This window comes from Egretta garzetta, unplaced genomic scaffold, assembly GCF_000687185.1.
Source record: "Egretta garzetta isolate BGI_Z169 unplaced genomic scaffold, ASM68718v1 scaffold43, whole genome shotgun sequence".
NCBI lineage: Eukaryota > Metazoa > Chordata > Aves > Pelecaniformes > Ardeidae > Egretta > Egretta garzetta.
In genome coordinates, this window is record NW_009259047.1 from 1,294,911 (window position 1) to 1,307,422 (window position 12,512).

At 42.8% G+C, this 12,512-nt stretch overlaps 2 protein-coding genes across 2 annotated transcripts in view; one reads left to right on the top strand and one right to left on the bottom strand.

Annotated features, from left to right (window-relative positions):
* The window catches only part of LOC118451906, a 2,866-nt gene extending 1,824 nt beyond the window's left edge, over window positions 1–1,042 (bottom strand). Inside the window, exons 1-2 of the mRNA XM_035890659.1 lie at window positions 533–1,042; window positions 4–412 (exon numbers count right to left, since the gene is read on the bottom strand). Of these exons, the coding sequence (XP_035746552.1) occupies window positions 4–412; window positions 533–1,042 (919 nt within the window). The remainder of the gene's footprint in view (window positions 1–3; window positions 413–532) is intronic.
* Window positions 775–12,512, top strand: part of ZNHIT6 (zinc finger HIT-type containing 6) — a 32,768-nt gene continuing 21,030 nt past the window's right edge. Inside the window, exons 1-6 of the mRNA XM_035890647.1 lie at window positions 775–1,000; window positions 1,805–1,870; window positions 1,966–2,072; window positions 2,158–2,243; window positions 3,261–3,364; window positions 11,993–12,061. Coding sequence (XP_035746540.1) covers window positions 1,854–1,870; window positions 1,966–2,072; window positions 2,158–2,243; window positions 3,261–3,364; window positions 11,993–12,061 — 383 coding nt within the window. The 5' untranslated portion in view covers window positions 775–1,000; window positions 1,805–1,853. The remainder of the gene's footprint in view (window positions 1,001–1,804; window positions 1,871–1,965; window positions 2,073–2,157; window positions 2,244–3,260; window positions 3,365–11,992; window positions 12,062–12,512) is intronic.

Sequence of the window (12,512 nt, forward strand, 5' to 3'; positions counted from 1 at the left end):
GGCCGGCGACGCGTGGCAAAGCGATCTCCTGCCACCGCGGCCCCGCTACTGCCGTGCGCCGGGCACTGCGGAGATGGGCGGGGGCGCGGGAAAAAGGAATCCTTGCTCGGGAGCGCGTCCCGCTTCTGTTCCGCGGCGCATGAAGCGCTGGGGCTGTGTTCCCGCGGGGCAGAGCCACCTTCTCACCAAGCGCTGGTGTTGTGGTGTTCCCGCGGTGCAGAGCCACCTTCTCGCCAAGCACTGCTGGTGTTGTGTTCCTGCGATGCGGAGCCACCTTCTCGCCAAGCGCTGGTGTGGTGTTCCCGCGGTGCAGAGCCACCTTCTCGCCAAGCACTGCTGGTGTTGTGTTCCTGCGATGCGGAGCCACCTTCTCGCCAAGCGCTGGTGTGGTGTTCCTGCGGTGCAGAGCCACCTTCTCGCCAAGTGTCTCGCCAAGTGCTGGTGGTGTTGTGTTCCTGCGATGCGGAGCCACCTTCTCGCCAAGTGTCTCGCCAAGTGCTGGTGGTGTTGTGTTCCTGCGGTGCAGAGACACCTTCTCGCCAAGCACTGGTGGTGGTGTGTTCCTGTGGTGCAGAGCCACCTTCTCGCCAAGCTCTGGTGTGGTGTTCCCGTGGTGCGGAGCCACCTTATCACCAAGTGCTGGTGTTGTGGTGTTCCCGCGGTGCAGAGCCACCTTCTCGCCAAGTGTCTCGCCAAGCACTGGTGGTGTTGTGTTCCTGCGGGGCAGAGCCACCTTCTTGCCAGGCACTGGTGCTGTGTTCCTGCAGTGCAGAGCCACCTTCTTGCCAAGCGCTGGTGTTGTGGTGTTCCTGTGGGATAGAGCCACCTTCTCGCCAAGCGCTGGCGTTGTGGTGTTCCCGTGGTGCGGAGCCGCCTTCTCGCCAAGAGACGCTACCACTGAGCTGGGCCTTTGCGCTTCGCTCTTGGCCAGCAGCAAGCGCGTGGTGGGAAGAGGAGGAGCTGTGCTTTGAGGCTCATGTGTTTCCTTTGGTCGTTGAAGGTGGTGGGTTTGTGCCAGTCTTGAGAACTTTACTGATGGCATCTGTGCGTGGGGGCGTGTTTCTCTTCCCCATTTGTCAGAATTAAATTAAATGAAAAGCGATGATTGTTTCACTTAACTGTCTCCAAAGAATAGGGGAAACGTCTGTTGTAATAGACTAGTTGAAAAGCAGAACGTTCTATTTGTAGAGGAATTTTTTTTTAACAAGATATCATTTGTTAGCGATGTTCATAAAGCTTACACGTTGCGCCTGAGAGGTCCCCTGACTTTGGGGTTTGCACTGCTAATGGCCAGAAGTTCTGCTGACTATATCGTCATTTTTTTTTCTGTTTCATTGAAAAAACAGGGTGCCGTGTTAAGGTTTTAGTGTGAATCCTTGACATTTAGTTTCCAACTGCCTAAAACTGGGAGCATTCTAAGCCAGCGTGGTACGATGCACATTACAGGTGACGTAAACGGAGAAAAGCACTGATACAACCAGGCCACAAAGCATAAACTGCTACGGCCTTGCTATGCTTCCAACTCTGCAGTTAGCATGGGGGGTTTTTTTCTTCCTTTCAAGATCTGTGTTTTAATACAGGTAAAACTCCTATGTGCATTTGGAGATATTCCCCACAGCTTGTGTTGTTTTGTCTGCCACCTTACCTGATCCAGGGTATCTGTGTTTTCTCTTTCTTCTTTCGACGTTCCGATAACTTTTCCTGAAAATGCCGACTGAGGACATGGTTGTTGAGCAGGCACCTTCCCAGGCCAGTCAGGCACAAATATGCTGCTTTATTAAGAGGTACTTTTTACTTCTTTCAGATGTGAAACGTGCAGCAAAGAGGAAGCTAAGTACAGATGTCCACGGTGCATGAAATATTCGTGCAGGTATCTATTATCTGAATTAAATTGGTTTGGGTTTGGTTTTTCCCCCCTCTGGCTGAACGTGGCACATTAATATTTTTTCTTTTTTGTCATTTCAGTCTGTTGTGTGTAAAGAAGCATAAGCTTGCACTGAGCTGTAATGGAGTAAGGGATAAAACAGCGTTTGTCTCTGTAAATGAATTTACTGACTTGAACCTTTTGAGTGGTAAGAATAAGCCTTGTGCTTTTAAAAATTCATTAGTTTTACTAGGTGAGCACTACATTTTTCTGTGTTCTTTTTTTACCTTCAGATTATCGTTTCCTGGAAGATGTAGGAAGGACAGCTGATGCTGCTGCTCGACATCCTATTGTGCATAGTCCACCAACAAAAAAACTGGTAAGTTTTGAATTAGAAACTTGGTTTGTTGGAGGTAGGGTCGACTACCTTTGAATTCCCACTGAGGCAGCCCCGATCCAGATTTCAGAGCTGTTGTGGTTCAGTAAAGAACAAATCTAAGCAACAGTGAAGTAAAAGCCAGTCTTCTAAGGGTGAGCGGGGCGGGGAGGGGGGGGTATTTTTCCTGAAACTCCTTCAATTCCAGTAACGCACAATGTGTGAGATCACACAAATGTATGGCATTTCCTGAAAGTCCTATGATGATAAACTGTGAAGACCAAGATCAAGAAGGGGGGAAAAAACCCAAAACAGAAAAACAAAATCAGCTGCAAAACACTTGGACTCATTGATAAGTCACCATAAGGCATCGGGACCATGGTTTTTTTCCAGTCTTGTGAAGATATCTTTAAATGTAGCACTAAACCCAGTTGGAGAGAACTCATGTTGATGACAAAGTAAATTCAGAAGAGTCCAGCTTTCTCTCCAGCTGAAGTCATACTCTGTGTGTGGACTTATCACCATGATGCCTTGAAAAAATGTGCTGAAGATGGTGAGATGCTACCTAGGTAGGGTGTGATACTAGGCATCTTTACAGGATGATATCCTTAGTGCTACCTTCAAACGGGAATTTGTCAGAGCGGCCAAGATGGTGCTTGTGCATCCCTTCTCCTAGCAGGGTTGTAGCCCAAAAAACAGCTCTGTGGGTGGTATTACACCCGCAGTGGCTGGCTGTGGCTTTCACGGTATGTTAAAGAACTTCTCCTGTGAAGAGATCATTGGCACGTTGGGTTTTACCCATGGAAAAACTTTGCCTGAAAATGTTTCAGGTAATTGCTAGGCTTACTTTTAACTTCTTAATTCATGCTGGGTTTTTTTAAAAGTCAGAGAAAGTACTTCATTAAATGTGGCCTCTTCTACAATTTTTCCCTAATTCCTGTCAGCATTACTCTTTTATTGTTTAACTTTCAAGTTTTGAGTATATTATTCAGATTTTTAAATTTTTTTATTTTTTACTAGTTATATTGCTTGAGAAACAAAGCTCGAAGGTGTAATATTGACCTGAGAACTCTGCCCGTTGGATTTACAAAAAGAAGAGAAAATTCAACCACCTTCAACTACATGTGAGTCTTCATTTGGTTGCAGTCAGCAGTATTTTGTTTTCACTGAACGCATAGTGATGTGAGTCTGAATTCATACCGATACGCCTGCTTTTAAAATCTGCTAGGTGTATGATTAATCTGCTAGGTGTATGATTTTTTTACAAAAGCTATCTAGATTTAATATCTCATGCTGCAGGTTTTCATTTTTGGGGCTCTTTGAGCTCAGCTTAACAGCTTGTGCAGTTCATGCTTTGTTTTGAAAAATACCGACATTGAGTAACAGGAGGAAGAATCAGTGCCAATTGTGTTCTTCCATCTTTTAATTAACATTGAGTTTTGTTGCTGGAAAAAGAAAACACTTCTTTAAAGGTCTATGATAGAAGACTGACGTAGAATGATTGCAAAAATCGCTGTCTCTGAAAAGGCTGACTTTAAGCCTGAGGAGGTGCTTCCAGTACAGTTATCTCTGTCACATGCCGTGGTAGGAGTTGCTGTGCTGGAGGATGTGGGTGCTCAATGCAGCACAGCTTAGAGAGATGAGTGCAGACAGATAAGAATTCAGGAAAAAGGCTAAGAAGAGTTTAAATGTTCTTCCCTTTATCCACTCTGTGGGTTTTCTCTGATATCCAGAATTTGTATTTTAAAGTATTTTCACAGAAAAAAATAAAAAAAAAAAATTAAAATTACCAAGTATTTCATTATGGCGGGAAACGGGTCTAGAGTTCAGCTCGATGATCTACTGGGAGCAAGTACAAATGCCTTCTGAGCTTCTCACAGTAATCAGCTGTGCCAGCTACCCCAGACGGCTCCTTCGCTTGTTTTCTTAGTAGTCATAGTTTTGGGGGCAAGTCCTGCTTTTGGGATGTGTGTTTCCCTCTTTTCTCTCTGCTGTGTCTGGTGGGGAGAGATGCGGGTGGCTGAGGCCTGACCAGCCACCAGGCGTCTCTCTCTGACAAAGTAATAACCAACCTGAAAAACTGCCCAACAGACTTGCCCATATCATTTCTTCTGTTCTGGGGCAAAAGTAGAGTGGTTTGGTTTTGCAGATACCTTAATTTTTAGCAGAACATGAGGCATAAAGTAGATGTAGAAGTGTAACCTCTTAAAGTTACTCATTTTACCAGTTCTGCTGGAGAAAACACAGGGTGGATCAATGGAAAGAAAGGAAATCTGGGGCATTTTCTCCTTCCTCTACCCTAGATTTATGTATTGCTGAGGCCCTCCCCTCAGAACAGACCAGGGAAAGCCCCAGACCTTGCAGGTGTTAAGTCATGGGGGCAGAGGCTGTCTACCTCTGCGCTTTCTTTCCCTTGGCCACAAACTTTACCTTTTACAAATACCTTGTGCTAGTCTCATGCTGTTGAAGTGTCTTAGGCTTAGAGCAGAGTTTAACTTTCCTGGGGAATTTTCCTCAATGTCGTGGATAAAACAACGTGAACACTCTTAGGAGTACAGGGTAAGGGTCTTTGAGAGCCAGAGGAAGCCCCGGGATGCTGGGATCAGTGGCTAAGAGAAGGGCAGAAGAACAGAAAAGGCACAGCTGCAGGGAGGTTTGACACCATTGAGGAGATCCTGGGTGCGGTACGGTGCCGCGCTGACAGAAATTTGCCTTCATGTACCATGTTTCTCAGTTCTTTTTCTCTAGAAAGCCTTTTTGGGTACATACTGAAGTGTAGCTTTGAGCACATCATGCTTTCACGCGTGTCATGCTTTTATGTTGTTTAACAGCAGCAGATTTAAAAACTAAGAGGATGGGGCAAGGAGGGTGATTTATTGGCAGATAGGCATGGAAGTATTTCACAGGCTGGCTGGGAGAATGCCTTACTGGTTTTTGTCAGTCGTAAAGTCCTGGGGTATTTTTTTGTTGTTGTTTTGGGATGCTAGCCTTTCCTTGACTTTCACATCCCATCAGAAAGAACATGCTAATGTTCTCAGGTCTTAAGAGGGTAGGAAGTAACCACCTCTTTCCTGCAAATGCTGTCCAAGTATATGGAGTATGCTCAGTGAGCAAAGATAGGATGTTTCCTCTCTTTTGCTGCTACTGTTATTCACGCAGCAGTGGGCTGTTTGAATTCAGTGGTGCAGGTTAAAAATTAACCTGTGTTTTGTTCTTTCTTGTTTTCAATTGGCATGTTTTACTTACTCTCCTTACAAGTGTTCCTGAGGGATCAAACCTCAGGTTTGATCAAACCAGTGAGTATCAACCATTTAACACTTACCCCTTGTGACTTCATGACACCCATGACGTTTTGTTGAATATTACATTCAAATGGGGTAAAGCTGTGGAAGTAGTGGCTTTATATAAGCTTCACACCTGACAGTGGTCAGGGTCTGGTGTGTCCCCTCTTCTGTAGATCTGAACCCCTTCTTGTGCTGTTTGTCAGTCGAGATTTGTAGAGGGGTTGCTCCAGAGGATGGAGGTTGGAAGCTGCTCTACATGTGTGTGTGGAAAGCTGAGGACGGTCTTCACAGAATCGTAAGGGTTGGAAGGGTCCTCGGGAGATCATCCAGTCGTGTGGAAAGCTGAGGACGGTCTTCTCTGATGTCCTCTTCGTGCTCTCCATGTGAGCCAAGCTGTTAGGCTGTACAGGCAGGAATCCGAGTAATCCAAAACTAGGAAGTACAAGATGTGTTCCTGTGTCATCCCCTGCCCCTGCCAGCTCTGGAGGACAGAGCAGCGGTTGTTTGGATGTGTTAACCAGACTCTTCATTTCCTGGTTTCCATTAGTTTGTTTGCTAAATTCGGTGCTGTGAAAGCATACAAGCCAATGCTGGGCAACACATGGATTAGACTAACTTGTAATATTGGATATCCAGATAATGAAGGGTCATTAGAAGGTAAAGAGTCTGAGTCTGGTTTGTGAACTCATGGGACATCTGACTTAGAGATAGTTTAGAACGCCTTATTTGCAAATTATTTTTAATGTGCTGCTTCACCCTGCCTTTCCTGTGGGGCCCTTGTTTCCCAGTAGAAGTGATAGTTTCCCTTCTGGACACATGCCGCTGTGGAGTTGGGGTGGGCTGCTGGGAGAGGGAGCCTTTGGGAAAGGGGTGGAGAGTGTGACCAGGTTGAGAAGAGGGCTAGCTCCGGCCAGCAGGGCAAACTGGAAGAGGGGAGGGAGCTTGAGCTCCAGGGCTCCTGGTTCCCTGGTGGGAGATGATGGCAGCCCTGAGGAGCTGAAATGGGGCGGCGCAGCTCCCTCAGCTCTGCAGCCTGTGCTGCCCTGCTCCAGCCCTCCCTGCTGCTTGCGCTGTCATTGGCATCTCCTCCCTGCCAAAATCCTTCTTACCTCTCCTCCTGCCGAGAGGGGCCAGAGGGCTACAAGTCTCCTCCCCTGGTGGAAGGCACACCTGCGGTTTGGGAGCATTTGATTAGATGATAGATGTGGGAGAAGAAGGAATCTTTTTCATTATCTCTCTTTGATTTAATTCTGAGAACAAAATATAGTGTGGGGATTTGGGATTAGCATCAGTTAAGTGATTGTTAGTGTTACAGAAGCTACTTTGAGTTACACCTGAAAGCCCTAAAATGTCAACACTAATCCTTAGCCAGGTAGGGATAATTAAAATTAATTGTTTGAAGTGTTGCTGATCTTGAGAATTTACCAAGGAGTTATTTGAGCTGGGGTTTGGGCTAATATTACATTGTGTGAGCTGTTAAACTTGAATTTAGCTGTTACTTAGTACATAGTTCTGCTTGCTTTCTAGGACCCACCAAAGTTCCCCGGCAAAGGAATGCTACTCTGGAGTGATCAGAGAGCAGGATGTTTATGCATGTCAGTAAATCAGTAGCTTTTCACAATATCCCCATGTGAAAATGAGTACTGACTGACTTCTGTACCTGAGGTGGTTTGTTTTGGTGGTTTTTAATTTTTTAGCAACTGAATCGTTTTATTCTCACAGTGAATCTGATGGTAATTTTGTTTATTTGCAGAAGTTAAAGAGGACAATAGTTCTATTTTTTAAAGGTTATTACAGTTTGGGTTACTCAGCCTTGACAGCATCCCTTTGATTTACACAGGACTCTCAGTTCAAGCCTGGCATGTTTGATTATTGCAACACACATGGTTAGTAATGTCTCCTGCTGTTGGAAGGCCCCTCGATAGAAGACCATATGTGTTACAAAGGAAGTGCACTTCAGTTCCTTCGGGAACATATGAACTTTCAGTAGAAATATTTCAGTTCTACTGTTTATACATCAAATCCAGGAATTAGCTTGATGAAGTTTCAAGGAAACGGAGACATTCTCTTTTGTGTGTTGTTGTTAGAAGTGCAACAAAGTCAATTTGGCGCTAGGAACACAAGCGTTGGGGGGGGCAGGGAAGATGAAATCATCACACTTCTGCATGTTCTCATATTTTAATTTTTTTTCTTTAATCCGCAAGAGATCCTGGTCACTCACTTTGGCTGAATCTTCATTGATTAAAAAGGTTGGAAAAGGCATTATTATCCAAAGATGTGGCTCCTGAATGCCCAGTATTTCAATTAAACTTCAGTGCTTTAGGTGAGAGTACTGGGTATTGTCAAATTAAAGGATAACTGGTCCTTCATTAAACTTCTTTATGTCCTTTTCATCTCTTTTATCAATTAAAAATAACATAGGAAATACTACAGTATTTGCACTTTTATGTAAGATGTCCTCTATACTGTTTTTAAAACATTTAAGGATTATTAGTTGCTAAATAGAAACAAAATCATCAGTGAATCGCTGACAGGCTGGCAGTGAAGTACTTTTGCAGAGCCAGAAATTGCAGTTGGTATCTTAAGATGTGATGAATTTGGATTTTTTTGTTGAGATACAGATATATATACACACACACACATTTAAAAGGTTTTTATATACATAAAACCTTCTACCACAATCTAGGTAAAATTGACTGTTCAGAGGAAACCTAGGTAAGAAAGTTAAGTTTTATGAGATATTTCATAAATGTTTTAAGAAATATGTAAACATTGGGCCCTTCTAAAAAGGCACTTAACTGGTATGTCCAAGTCCCAGAATCCTTTGTAGATCTGTCCTTTAACTGCCAGCAGCTGTACTGCCCGCACCCGCAGTACTTGGAGCACCTTCCTAGGCACTGCGTTAATTATAAAAGACCAAGAATTTTTGTGGTTTTCCTGAGAGCTAGCTGAAGGTAACAGCCACTTTGTATATACTGCTGCTGTCTTTGTAACATCAGAAATAAAAATGCTTTCAATTGTTGCTGTGAAAAATTTAAAAATCATTTACATGTAGTTCTGTGAAAACTACAGTTGATTATAGAAAATAACTTTTTTGAAGTTTTAGGAGAAATGAAAGGGAGAGAGTTACTTTGCTTTAGAACAGCAATTGCAAAACAGCCTGTGCAATTCTGAACGTAATTTGCAGCTCCATCTCACGCAGGGGAAGAGGTGCTTGGCTCCTCTTTTTCCTTCTGATCAGTTTCCATGCTTCTGAAGTAGCCAAAATAGGATGTGAAGCCAAGCAATGCAGGGATGGGCTATGATGCTGCTTTTTACTGACATCAAGGATGTACTTGTGCCTCATCCAGATCTCTGCCATTTGGTAGTTTTATAGTCAGTGCCCTGGTATTCAAGAAAACTGGAGTGGCGTTCCATGGCAGCCGAGCAGCGTGGAACACTTCATGCAGTGAGCTGTTATTCAACTGCAGATGATCTACTCAATTAAGCATTTTAATTTAGAAAATGAACATAGTACATGTCAGTTGTATTTGAAGGAAATACTACCCCAGTGAGCCATGATGGAAAATGAAGTCAGTGAGATCTGGAGCCAGGATATCTAATTTTAATCAGAACTTGTTGTGAAGCAGCTTTGATAGCATCTACAGTTGACATCCAGATCTCTAACTGGGCAGAGATCAGTGATGGCGAGGGATGCTTCGCTGTAATAACAGGCACCCAGCAGGTTGTTTTTCAAAACTTCATCGTACAGCAAAGTGTATGAGGCTATTCCAATTCTAAGCTGCTTTTTTCCTTGCCTCCTTCTACACAGTTCTTAATCTATCTTGCTTCTTTCTGCTTGCCATTTACTTTCAGGCAAGAGTACTTTGGACAGAGATGAAGTAATTAACTGCAGTTTCGGTATTAGCATGCTGGAAAAAAAAAAAATCAACATTCCTGTTTTTTCCAAAGTGAAACTTTTCATCAAGGAATGATCTTTTTAACGTCAGTGTTCAGGCTCCCTGATTCATTGCTCTTTCCATGCGCTATTCCATAGACTAGATTGTGCCTGGAAGGGGGAGGGGGGACGAAAGTCTGAAAAGATCCCTCTTAAGCTGATTATACAGCTGCAGCGATGAGCAGAGTCTGCCTCAGTGAGCCCACAGGGAACTGGTCTTGCATGTGAAATCAGAATGTGCTGTGTGATGACCGTTACTGTAGACGCATAAGGAGTATTGCTAACCACAGGTAGCAGACAGCGCGAAGCACTTCTGGAACGTTTCTTTTCGAAGTGCCTGTGTTAGAGACAGCCCTCTAAACCACACAACGTGTTTCTGCAAGCTGTGTCGTGGTTTCTCTGTTCCCACTTGGGAGAGGAAGATCTGCTTCTTGGTGTGAAAGTTTGACAGAAAGAAAGTCCATATCACAGGAAGGGCTGATCACTTCGAGTAGATAAACATGGCTTGTTTGAAAAAAATTGTGGAAGATGATTACTTAAATGAAAAAATGCTAGAAAGCCTCATTTTAGTTGGTAATATATAACAAAAACGTCATCTGAACAGTCCCTGTAAGTATTATATATAATAAATGCACCCATTGCTGGTGTTTCCTGCAGCTAATGATGGTGACCCTATTTCTATGCCTAAAGATTACCAGCTTTTACTAAAGTCTCCCTAGAAGGTGCTTTGAATTAATACCATGCCGTGTTAAATGTCAGATACTAACATGTCTGAGAGAGGAATCACAAGCTTGTTAATCGCAAGTCAATTGAACTGGTTCCTATTGATATTCCAGTTTGTTCTATGCGTGCGGTAGCGTTGATGCTTCCTTCAGCTGTCAAGATGAAGCATTGCAAAACCTTGTTTCACTCATCTTGCAAAAATCTTCCCAAAATTCCACTCACTGATTTTGAGTCATTTCAAAACCTTTTCCAGTTTGGTAATTTAAGACAGGATCATACCAATATGCAAAATAGCACAAAATGCATGAGGCAAGATACTGTGTCAGCTTCTGGTTATATATGCTATGTGTTGAGTAATGTTTTCTGTGTTATCCTCCAGGTCTGGTCATACAATCTCTCCTCTTTCAGACCTGATGTTTCTAATTATTAGCTCTTTGGAGCTAGGGCTCTTGCTTTCTCTTTTTAATTTTTTTTGGTAAACACTACCACTTCTGATTTTACTTATACTACAGAAAGTATAGTTCAGCTGAAAAGCTCAGTTTTTTCCTAGGAATAACTAGGTAAGGAAATGATTATTTATTTGATAAGAGCACTTTATAAAATAAAAGTGCTTGCATGTAAAAATTGGTATCAGAGTTAATTGAGCTTAGCAGCTCACTTGTTAAGTGTTTTGCTGCTGGGTGTACGTACGCTTGCCTCTGCAGCCAGCTAGAACCTGTTGGATAATGTTTCATCTGTCTGATAAACAAGTTAAACAACATGTTGGAACAACACTGTGTTTACTTTTAATTGTAGTACCAGAATCTTTGCATAACTGATGGTGATTATCCTGGATATAATGATTCATAGGTCTTAAGTAGTGTTAAAAAAAAATAGAAAAAAAAAAAAGGGGGGGGGGATGGTAGTAGTTCCTTCCTTCCTCTTCCAAATCTTTACTGTTTGTCATGAGTGTAAAATTCTGAACCAGAGCAAAAGGCCATGCACCTACCTTTTAGACTGTGCTTTTTCTTAGGAGATTTCTTTTAGAATAATACGGTTACACTTACCATACCAAATGGGAGAATTTGGAGATGAAATGAGAGGGGAAAAATGCTTTGTCTTAAGTCAGTATTAACTTCAGCTGCATTTCTGAAGATGAGTAAAAAGGCAAAAAGACATTTCTTAATCTAGCAAAGTGTCTTCTAGGTAATACTGCCTTTCAAAGATGATACTGCACTGGAACCTTGCTTCAGTAGCTTCTATTCTTGGGTATTAATTATGCTAGCTGGAAAGGGAAGATGGGTCTTCAAACTAACAGACTGGAGATGGGAACATGACATCAATTTTGGTCTCTACCAAGGGCTTCCTGATCTTTCTGTGAAACATTTATTCTTTCTAACATCTGTTATCCCGGTTATGCCAAAATGCAGCTTCCCTCCCTGCCCATGACACATTTTCTCTTCAGGCAATTGCTGCTGGTGGAAAGTCGAGTCCCCTATTTCATGTAGAACCTGGCCTCAGCTGGGACCTCTGGCTATTACTGTTGCACAGGTTTGGCGATCTGTCCTGGGGAACAGGCCAAAAAGCATTTTCCTTTTCTAAATTAAAGAGCAGCTTTACATATAGGTGGTCAGCAGGATCTGGGAGCATCTGTCAAAGGGCCTCTCAGCTTCTCTGCATGCCCCTTTCACTCTTTGAAAATGCCATTCAAAATCTTGACTATATGTTTTCTTCTGTACCCATGTCATAGGCTACCGAGCTTTGTCATAGAAAAAACAAGTAGTGTTTACCAGCTAACGTTAAGAATATGCATTTCTTTTTCTTTTCAGGGAGAAAAAGTTCTACTGGCATCTGAAGCTCATATTTCCTCACTGTCATGCTGAATACACTTTAAAAGGGTACAGAGCTTGAAAAACAGGTTTTTATAAAGTTTAAATTAGTCTGCTGAAACTGAGCTGCAAAATATTTTGATCAGTTCTTATCTATTTCTTACTATACAAGGTAAACCCGAATATTATTTTTAGTCTTAATTAAAAGGGCATTTAATTTGAAAAAAAATACTTAAAAGTTCTGTAGTCCTTTCCTCTTTGAAAGCTAGTGGTCTTTTCAAATCAGGCAAAATGTTTGATTGCTAGTCCTTTTCTTTGTGTAAACAGAGCAGCCTGTATATTTGTGATAGCGATATCGCATACACCTAACATACTCTGTTCTCATGGAGCAGACGTTCGGCAAGATTTGCCATCCCTCCTCGCCTGCACACTGGAGCTGACCTTCACATAGGATGAAATGGTTGCATTGTTTGCTTTGTAGGAAATCCCACAAGCACATTTGCAAAGGCCGAAAAATAAG